This window comes from Podarcis gaigeae, assembly GCF_964106915.1.
Source record: "Podarcis gaigeae genome assembly, chromosome: 1".
Classification (NCBI taxonomy): Eukaryota; Metazoa; Chordata; class Lepidosauria; order Squamata; family Lacertidae; genus Podarcis; species Podarcis gaigeae.
The window spans coordinates 109,050,976-109,062,381 of NC_139678.1; the positions used below are offsets into that span (position 1 = coordinate 109,050,976).

At 38.8% G+C, this 11,406-nt stretch overlaps 1 protein-coding gene across 1 annotated transcript in view; it reads right to left on the reverse strand.

Annotated features, from left to right (window-relative positions):
* Positions 1–11,406, reverse strand: part of LOC310827442 (sodium channel protein type 2 subunit alpha-like) — a 72,717-nt gene that overhangs the window by 13,960 nt on the left and 47,351 nt on the right. The window contains exons 19-21 of the mRNA XM_083703498.1: positions 1,968–2,088; positions 819–973; positions 339–512 (exon numbers count right to left, since the gene is read on the reverse strand). Of these exons, the coding sequence (XP_083559624.1) occupies positions 339–512; positions 819–973; positions 1,968–2,088 (450 nt within the window). The remainder of the gene's footprint in view (positions 1–338; positions 513–818; positions 974–1,967; positions 2,089–11,406) is intronic.

Below are 11,406 nucleotides of genomic sequence, written 5' to 3' on the forward strand. Positions count from 1 at the left end.
TTTTAAAATGTTGGTTTGTTATTGCTTTTATGGTGATACAATTAAAGTTTAAATGAATCGGTGAATATGTGGCACTTGAACTGAAAAAATCAGGCAAGGGCAACACTGATAGTTCACCTGTATTTGGTTTGCTAACATGGATAGATATAGGCCACTTCTGAATAATCATGACTGGAACACAGATTCATGAAGACAGATGCAAAGGACCCAACTCTCAGGTCAACTTTGCGGTATTACTATTCTTAATGTTATAGTAATGTTTTTAGGCTTGGGATCTAAATAATGAGGAGGCTGCACAGGAACAAAGCAAACAATGGGTTTCAAGTACATCAACTTACATCAACAATGAGGAAATCCAGCCAGCACCAGGCATTGGTGAAATACATTTGAAAGCCATAGGCCACCCACTTCAGAAGCATTTCCAGAATGAAGATGTATGTGAAGACCTTGTCAGCATACTCCAGCATGGTCTTGATAGTCTTGCGCTGTTCAATATATATGTCTTCAAAGGCCTGGAGCAGGGAGGAGGTTGGAATCATTGCTTTATCGTTCACAGAGATAAACCTTATTTTTAAAAATACAGGTCTAAAATTTCATTTCTGCTTCGTGTTCTACTGCTAACATATTACCAAACAATTAGCAAGAGAGCAGGAATTCCTGTTCTTTTTTTAAGCACCTATCCTACAATATCTGTGAATCATGATTATTTATCAAACATTTCCAAACCTGAAAGTAACTGTACTAGCCACCACACATTCTATAATGCCCATTGAAAAATCTGAGAAAATAGCAGGTGTTTATTTTTTATTTTTGCTCACCAGAGCACCACTGCTGAGGAGAATCATAAAAACAATGAACGTCTCAAACCAGTTGTGTTCAACTATGCTGTAGCAGGTTTTCCTAAAATTCCACCAGATTTTTCCTCGGCCATCTTCTATACTCACTTGACAACATGGGAACTTCTTGATGCAGCCTGTTTACAAGGATATTAAATTGTTAAATTTTGGAATAAATGTTTATGGTTATCTTTATTTCAGAATTTTAAAGAAACCAGTCTTTCCTCCACAGAGTCGAGGACTGTATAAATGGAGTTCACCCATTTTATCCTTCCTTGTGAGGAAGGAAGATAGTTGCTGTTATGGCTTAATGTTAAAAGGGACATCCTAGGGTTGCCATTTTCCAATTGTTCAATTGACTTGTCTAAGACCCTTTGAAATCCTGGCAATGTCCAGGAAAATCCAGATGTATGGCAGCCCTAGCACATCCAAAATCCATTAACCAGATGTGTACTTAGTTTACTTAGTTGGTCTTTAAGGTGCTACTGGAAGGATTTTTTGTTTTGTTTTGACAGATGTGTACTGACAGTAATACTCTCCCTAGGATCCCTTTATAGGGATACCCAGGGGTTTTTTTTGGGGGGGGGGCAAATATGTTCAACCCCTCCCCACCGTTCAAGACTAGGGAGTTTAGACCAATGCCTTATCCACCCAAGTTGTGACAGTTGCTATGAGGCAAGCAACCCCCCCACCCCAAGACCAGCAAATTTGTTTGGAGGCAAAATTCCTTCCTGGCCTGAAATATGCCGACCAAAAACTTCTATAGCAAGGAACCAACCAAAGACTGTATGATGAAAATACTCTGAATAAAGGGAGGGGGGCGGGGATCTGAAATCCAACTGCAATGAAAGGCAAGGAGGTGGCCCTAAATTTATGCTTGGGAAGCGGACCTGAATGAAGACCCCGCAGAGTCTATGGCCATCTCTGCCCCCACTATGTCAGCAGCCTCCTGAGCCAACCCGTGATCGGTCAATTTCACAGATGGGCTAAATTCAAAATCCTACCTTGTATCCTGCCAGCTGCTGGAAGCAGAGAAAGAATCTTGGCAATGGTGGCAAGCTGTGCCACAGCAAAACTGCAGTCCACAGTTAATTTGTCAAACACAACTTGTTTATTTTGTTTCCCTGTTACCTTCTGTAAAACAGGCTTCAGGTTCAAGAGCCTCTTCAGGTTCAATCTCTGCCTGTTCACCCTCTCCAGGCGGGGCAATATCAACTGTGCTGCCTTCTGAAGAGCTGGTTGCATTTAACTTCTGAAAATAAAATCCCACAGAAAAAAAGAAGGTTTTTTGCCCCCTGCAACTTTATGCCGCACTCAAAAGGAGATAGTGAAGTATGACAGCGCTCTTCCAAATTTATATTGGCAGTGCATAGCAGATGGAACCACAAATTCTTATCTATGTCAACTCGGAAGGAAGCCCCATTGAGTTCAATGGGTTTACTCCTTTCTCGGTAACTTGGGTATAGGATTGCAGCCTAAGTTTGCTTGTTTTGTTTTTAATGCAAATAAAAGCATGCTAGTCAAACTGTGTTTCCCCTTTCTCATAATAAGCCTGAGTATTTCCTTATGTTGTAGAAAAGCAATGGTGTATAGGAATTCCGAAATAAGTGGGGCTGGATAACCATTTGTAAACTCCTTCATTGTATTATATTAAATTTAGGTGTGTTTGTTGTTAATTCCTCACCCACTCACTCAAGAAAAAACTGGAACACTAAAGAGAGAAATGATAGAAAATAGCCTGTTGTCCAATGTTTCTTTACTAACTTCAGAAGAAGAGTAAACTAGCAAATTAATGTTAAAATAACCCTGCTATTTACTGTAGGACTCCATTTATTATTATTATTATTAATTATTATTATTATTATTATTATTATTATCCACCTATTATTAAAATAGGCTGCTACTCTACCATAATAATTTTGGAAACCCAGCCTGAATTGGATTCTCATGGCTGCTTGTCAGAATTCAATCCACACAAAAATCTAGCTGAGTTATGTCAGTGTGCTGGTGTGAGTTACCAGAACATATGGATATTATATGCATCTATGTGCATGGGGAATTTGCATTTTAATGTAGATCCGGGTGCCCTACACTGCCACATTGCCATCTGCCCAGAAACAGCGCCGTTTAAGGATGAACACAAGGTTCCTGGCCACCACTAAACAGGTAAGGCAGCCAACCAGCCGTCAAGCATGAGGAAAGCTTTCCCCCACTATTGAGTGTCTGCCTGGCTTTTTGTGACATGCTGTCTCTCACTGAATGAAGCACCCATTGGAGGCACTACTGTTCTAGGCAGCCAGACTGAACCAAAATGTATAAAATACCAAATTACATTTTACAACTTCAGACAGAAAATTATACTTCACATGCTCAAGAGACTTTGCCCATATAAACTCTGTAAGTAGACGGGCACTTGGCAAGTTTTGCAGCGCAGTGGCAGCGAGTTTAGCACATTATTTATATTATAATGAATCTTTATCACGGTCCAAAGACCCATAGAACAATTTCAGAACAAAATACAGCCAAGACAGCCAACCACGAAAGAGAGAGAAACCGAAGCAGTCATTTTGTTTTGTCTCTAGTTTGATTATCTTTGTTTCTTTTTACTTTTGAAAGAAACTTTGCCACGGCCAGTGTAATATCATTAGACCTGCTATTTAATATGGGAGGCCTCAGATTTTCCCAGCAGATCAGCCAGTGGGGGTTTGATCAGTTGGTCCCTTGCTTGCTTATTTATATTGTATCCAACAGGAAAGTTGTTCCAGGCAGTTGTTTATAAATTCCCATTCTGTTGTTTCCCCCTTTTGGGAGAGGGGACTCTCTGTGCATGCTCAGAGGCATTCAGTTCAAAATTGGCAACTGTATGGTTACGCTATCCTGGCAAAGGAACATCTTTCACTAGATCAGCATCTGATGCACAACTTGTGAATTTGTCCTATATTTATGCATCCTCATGTGTTATATTTGGAATAGCTTTTTCAATGTTAACATTAGCATGTTCTGAAATAGTTTCATTAGAAATTCACTCTTCAACTTTAAATAATTGTTATACTGACACCCTTTAAACATTATGAAATATTATGTAAAAAGCAAAAACAATTACCAATAATATCAAACTGTTCAATGTTACACAGTTTGCACTAACGCTAGAAATCCTGACCTATATTCTTAGCAAATTAAACAAAAGTTGATCTAAGTTTGTTAAAGCAATTTGTTTGGCAATAGTACTGACATGTCAAAGGGAGGATTATGCATATATATTTCTGTATCATATTAAAATACAAGAAGGAATTCTTTGAGCTGGAAACCTATGTGGCTACATAAAGTAATTATTCATGCCCTCTTTGTAATTGCTAATTACATGAATGGCATCATGTCTAACTTGGCCCTGATGGTGCAATTCCTTAAGTGGTGGTGAAGAATATGTAATTTTACTGATTTTGTGCTGTGAAGAAGCTGACTAAAACCGAGCTTTTACAGAACTACATCACTTGAGAATTTGAGCATGACATTTTTGAATTAATCTGGATGCATTTTGCTGTTAGGCAAATTAAAAAACCAGGAAGAATTCTCCAGTAGTTAGTTTGCTGAAACAAATTAAGTTTAAAATATGAGAATAAATATGAGAACCAAGATGATAGATTACCGGTAAGTAGTAAAATCAACCATGCCTTTATACAAGTAAATAACTCATTCAGTCTCTGGGTTTGAATGTTTAGGCTGCAGTCCTATTCAGACATTACACAAATGGGGAGGGGTGAGCAGTACTGCATATGGCCAACTCATTCAGTATAAAGTCTGAACTAATGTGAGTAACAATATGTTTGTCAGAAAGTAAACTTTAATGTTTGGTTACTTCTGTATTAGCACGTTTCCAGCTACTTACTTTAACTGGGGGATGAAGAAACTGGCATTTGGGTTTTCACAACTGTCCATTGCAGAATTGTGCTTATGTCTGCAATCAAACTCAAACGCCATTGTTTCAAATTTGCAATGGCATATATGCTTAACGATATATATTTGTATATCCCATAAACTGATTTCTCAGTTGGCCTTACAGCAACACCATCTTTACAACGTATGTGGATATACTTTACTTTATTCCCTTTTTAAATTCAATATGACCACCCCCCAGCTGCATGTGCTTCCTACCTCTCCTTCCCCAGTTGGATAGGACTTAATAGCCAAACATAGCAGGAACAGCAGATATTATTTCCTAACAGATAAAACAAAACATACCTTGACTGTAAGCATACTGATCCTACTTTAAGCAAGAAAGGAAGTTTTAAGAGCTCCTTTTGTATTAACTCACATTTCTTAACTGATGCATATTTTTAAAGGCTTATTCCTTCTCGCCAGCGCAATTTTAAAGACTAGCTCAAAGAAAAATTTGCAACTGAACACAGTGAAGATTTCTTCAGCACATAGCGAGGAGGATTTGCGTTTCATTTAGTTGGCTATATTGAAAGCAAAATGCCTCCCAACTTGAACAGCTATATTAAACCAATCCATGTATTATTCATCTGATATTACACAATTTAAATTGAAACCATTAACTTAATGCAAGATCTGCAACCACCCAAACTGAATAGCCTGGTTTAGATGTAACAGGATACCATGGTTTACTGCTTCATGAATGAGCTATGGTGAATCTTGGGCTCATGCACTCCCCACTCCCTTCTCCTGCTCCTTTGCTCCGAAAGATCAGATGCCTTTGCTCCTTCACTTCTAGTTTTAAACAAACCACAGCTCCCCATGGCATACATGGTGAGAACAAACCTTGATTTCAGTTTCTGTGTTGTTCTAAAAACACAGATGGAACAAACTATGGTTCCCTGAACTTGGATGTCACAGGGAACTGTGGTTAGTTCAACATTGAAAATTCCTGGTAAGAAAGGTGAGAATTGTCAAATGGGAAGTTCACAAGCCTGAGGCATGCCACGACTCATCCGTAAAGTGGGGAATAATGATTCCTTGCTATCTATGAACCAGGTCAAGGTGAGCATTTTTTTTTTTTACTGGCTACAGCGCATCCTTAAACACCACAATCAGACCCAAGTTTAAACAACTCTAATAATTCTAACAAATTATACAATTCATGCTATATTTAAAAGAATGAAAATTATGATACCGTAATTTAAATTTAAAAGAACAACAGGTATCTCTCCTCTGATGAGCATTCTTATTCAAACAAGCAAACTAGGAAAAACATCCTCATATAACTTATACCCGGGATGGTAATCCTGTGGCTTTCTAGAAGTTGTTGGGCTCCCAACTGCCAGAAGCTCTAGCCAGCATGTCCGATCGTCAGGTGCGTTGGGAGTTTTGGTCCGGCAGCATTTGTTATGGCACAGCTTCCCCATCCCTGACTTACACAATTACTTTTGCATTTTTTTAAAAAAAGAACCGTTTGACAAGATGTTACCAGGCCATTTTCCATTAGAGACCTCTCAAAGGTCACCGCTGTGCACTACTAGGGAAGGAACATCATATTACCGCAAGGCAAACATTAGAAAGCATTTGTTGATGATGCAGCATTCCCAAGGCCTGAATCAGCAAAACAACATGCTTGACTAGAGCAGAAGCCTGTGCAATACTAGTGAAACTGCACCAAGAAAAGCAGAAACCCACCTTCTTTTTTTAAAAAAATGATGATATGGAAAAAATAATAATTGGAATCATAAAACATTGGATAGTACGCAGCAGTTATTATCTAAATAGGACTAGGTAGCAATAGGACAACCACTTTAGCAGCCTCTTTTGGATTTGAGCACAGCTCTTGATTTTTTTGCCCACAAAAGAATAATCAACACAAGCTTTGCCCAACAGCATGTTAATGGGGCTCATTTCCATTGTTAAAGCATCCACTTAAAGCCTGGTCTTGCTCTCATTTGCTTTTCGCTGGACACTGTTTCAATGGGAGCAGGAGCAGGCCATTATACAAATGTTAAAAGCTTTACAAACCATTTCATGATTCAGGTGACAGTAAAATAAACAAAGGGATTCAGCCATTATAAATTATCAGGGATAAGTCAGCTTGAGATATGGTTTGAGCATTCTAAATTGCCTTGAGACTTGACAAACTCTCAGATAAATAATTCTCATTTTCTTTTACAATTCATTCACATTTCTGATCTTTTTAAAAAAAGGTTTTAGTTGCATAGAGAGTAAGACAAAAAATTAAATGTTTCTCACCCCTTCAACCAAAAGCCTCTTCCTGAACTGCAGCCTGACAATATTTGTGTTTTATACTCCAAGAAAGCAGTCCTCAACAATTTGCTTAAACTGATTTCTTAATGTCTTTCTTAAGTTTACCAATAGTGCACTGATCAGGGTGGCCAGTTATTGCATTGACAAAAGGTAGGTTTCGTATAACCAAAAATGGAGAGTAAATCAATTTGCAAAAAAATGGGTCTCCCCCAAGAAAACTCAACAACTTTGGTTAATCCAAAGGGTAGATCACTGCCAATGTTATTATAGTGGGAGTCGATCGCAGTCTCTTGGAAGCTGGACATCCCTGGTCTAGGAGAACGCGTTGCATGAACTGGACCATTATGTAATGCGTTTCTCTACCTCTGGGCTGGAGGGAATTTCTCCTGCTGGGCAGATATGGCCAGGAATGGGGAAAGTTGATATGGGGATGCAGATCCCTGTAACAGATGTAGTCTGTTTTGGACAGCAAACCACACAGAAAGGCATTCTGTGTGGTACTACCGCCTAGCCCAGGAGTCTCATCAAATACTTTTTTTGCTTTTATTTGACCTGTCTGTTAGTGAACAGCAATATGTCAATAGTAGAATTAGTCACTTTATTTTGACTTTCATTATTTTTTAAATTGGCTATTACCTACTTTTGAGGATCAGAGAAGATTAAAACCTGAACAAACCAAGTTGTTTTTAGAGTTCTAACTCATTTGTGAATAAGTGTGAAAGCTCAGTGGCTAGTACAAACTCCGCAATATTATAACATCTTGTGATTTCATTATTACCACAGTTTTCAGCAACTTATTGTTAAAGGCAAGGACCATCTCTTCACTTGCTGCTTGCCTGGCAGCTGCCACTGAAACCTTCTGAATTGGAACAGCAAGCATAACTCAGACTGCAGAAGTATCACTTTTTTTGGCTAAAACAAATGTTTGCTTTAAAAAAATTAAAGCAAATGTTCTGGGAATTTTAAAAGCATAACATTGACTATAGAGCATTTTCTGAAGAATGAATATGAATTATTAGTTCGAATTTGGCATTTATTCTGTTTTATCACTATTAATATCCATGTGTCAAAATCAAATAATTGATCAGAAAACATGTACCCCTTTTGGTTTGTTTCTTTGTTTTAAGTGCATTGTTTGATGAAGATATTTATTATATTTTTTTTAAAAAAAGAGGGTACAATCCTGTAATCCCCAGGAGGTATCCCAGCAACCATAGGATACAGAAGACGTCCCTCTCCAATGGCAGAGAGGAAGCAGGTTTGCCCTGGAACCTTCCTTGTGGTGTCCATGGAAACCTCCACAACCACCCCCCTTCTGCTATTAATGCTCCAGCACAGGAGAAAATGGGTGGATCAGGGCAGATCCCAATCCCACCTCTGAGATGGGAGGGAAAATATGTCAGCCTGGGAGCTGGCATATTTATTTCCTCTCCAACCTCTCCACCTACTGCCTTGCTTGGTGCTAGATTGAGAGTGCTTTGACTGTTCTTCCAACCATAGATTCTCTCCCCCATACAATTGCTCTGCCCATGACTACTTTTTTGCCTATAGTCTGTACTGAATCATAATATATATATGAAAATCCTCAAACAAATTCTAGAGTAATTGTATTAGGTTTAGAGAACCTTGCATGACAACACCTTGAAAGAACAGTTCAAGAAAGATGTGTATATATATATATAGATAGATAGATAGATAGAACAGAGAAACCCAGGAAGCAATTAAAATCGGAAATTATATTCATTTAATGCGTCGCCGTCCCCTTCTGAATAAGAGAGTATTAAATATGTGCCACATTTATAAGGGCTGAATCAAAAAGGGTTGTTTTTATTGTTTTTAAAAACTATGCATGCTCCCTTTTTCCCCCTTGGCCTTTGGAGAGTTCAACATTCTTGTCAGTTCATGATCCATCTTACAAAACCTATAGGTCATGCAGTAGCTATTGAAAGGACTTGATAATCAAATACATCTAGAAAAGTCATTAGCAGAATCAAAATGTATGTTGGGGTTGCCAATCTTGCCTGACCATGCTGTGATGTGTGAGTCACAGGACTCAGCAGAGAGCAGCTGTGCATGTCTATAGACCGTCTTGCAATGGGCAGGGAAGGAAACATAGCTCGGTAGCATGCAGGCCAGTCAATATTCACCAGAAAAGTGTGATTATGTATGTATAACTTGCTTAGGTAACCTGTGCAAGAGTGGCGGTACGTTGAATCTACCTGGTTAAAAAGGACCAGAGCTGCCTTCTTGATTGCTCCTGCTTGGTTTTACCCCTGTGAGAAGTAAGAATGGCAGGCAATGAAGTTCATGACATATTACCTCCAGTCTTTTGCTCTTTGGAGGCTAGCATTCAGACATGGCTTTAGTACATTTTCAGGAAGGGGGGGGGGAGAGAAAGAGAGCTAAAGATATCATTATCAAACTTGCAAGAAAAGGTATATACAGATAACTGGCTGGTTGCAGAATTCAGTTTACATCCTTAAGAAGCTTCTACATCAGGGCCAGTGAATCTGCAGCCTTCTATATATTGTCAGGATCTAACTCCCATCATCACCACCCAGCATGGCCAATGGTCAAGAATGGTGGGAGCTGTAGTCTAACAACAAGTGGAAGGCCACAGATTCCCCACATGGTCTATGTTTGCATAATCAGGGTAACAGGGATCACTATGAAGGATTAGCAATCACAGCAACTTTATTTTGTTTCATGTGCTGGTGATGTAATGCCTACAGCTGTTAAACTATGGTTAAGAGATCAGGAGAGGATCCTGGAATTAAGTACCCCTCCCTCCTTCCTTCTGAAGCATGAGTCTGGATCCACAATCAGCAGCTGGCATTGTAGGGATCAGTCAGGAGAACAGGACCACTGAGCCAACTGTGGACACTGGGCCTTCTTTCCCCCCACTTAAATTCACTCTTCCTCCCCAGGCGAGCCAGCTATGGCAAGGAAAAGTGCTGGTGTTAGGAGACTGAGTTTGAGAGCTCCTCCCCAAAGTTGACTGGAGCCAGCCCTTTGTGAGCTTAAAGCTCAATATACACATGAACGTTCAGAAGCAAGTCTCTCTGAGTTAAATTGGAATTTACTGCAAATAAGCACGCACAGGAACACAACTATTTAAGTTAATTTCTTCATTCTAATGTGACAGGCAACTTGTTTTTTGGGGGGAGTGGGAGACATCCTAGATTTCTATTACTTTGTTAAAGCAAGAACCACGATGCCCCGTTCTAGAACATTTTGATCTGGCAAAGCTCCTTCTTCTGCAAGGTGATCTCCCCTTTGTTAGGATTCCTATTTTAATCCAGAAATATATTAAGTGTTGCTTGTTAAAAAATGGTCTGTCCATCATCAGTGGTCTCTTGGACTAGAGCCTAAATTAATGTATTATTTAGCATAAAGAGAAAAGGCTTATTCTCTTCCCCCTTTCTGGTTTCTTAACCATTCTGCCTTTTACACTGTAATCAATAGCTTGCAGAAGGATCTGATGAACCAAAGACAGAAAAAAGATAGAAATGGCAAGAAGTTTGTTTTCCTCAGTAACTGAGACCTCTACTGTTCCTTTTTTGAGGGAAGGGCTGTTGTTTCAGATTTTTTTCTGCAAAGATGTCCTGGAGCTTCTCAATTCGACAGGCTTCCCCTTGACCTTAATTATGAATATTCCAGGGGAGGGGCCTGAGGAATGAATGTGTGAAACTAAATGTGTCTCTTTCTATTTTATGAATCTTGGAAGTTATGCTCCTGCACAACCCTCAAAGTGTTGAGCCACACAACTGAAAAGAAGAATAAAGCAACTGTTGCTTCTATTAAGGAGAAACACTTCCATTAGTTTAGGACACAGTTAAGCTCCAATTTAAGATAAATAAAATTGCAAATTAAACATCAGTTTGAAAATAAATAAAACAAGCTGCACAGAACATATTCTCAGCCAGGTATTAGGAAACAAATATCCTTTAAAAAAAATCAAAATCAAAATTACTAATAACAGGTGAAGTATCACTGGGTAAGAAAATGAACCTAACTCTCAACCAATCAGTGAATTCATTTAACTATAGTACTTCAAGACCAGAACACAGAAGACCTAATGACGAGAAAAGGAATGATGGAGAGAATAGTCTAGAGGAAGGAATTGGTGATGCACTTCATATAAATGTTACATAACTGGTTAAGAAACCACTACAAGAAATTATTGAGAACAGGAAAAAGAGAGCTGTAAGAGTAAATTATACAGCATACAAATGCCAAAAGAAGCATTTTGGCTTTGAAACTTTAAAAGATAATCTTATTTTTTAAAAATGTCCAGTGCTTCCAGAACACACCATATATAATTGCTGGTGAAAGGTTTAGCAACATTTAGTAGCTATTT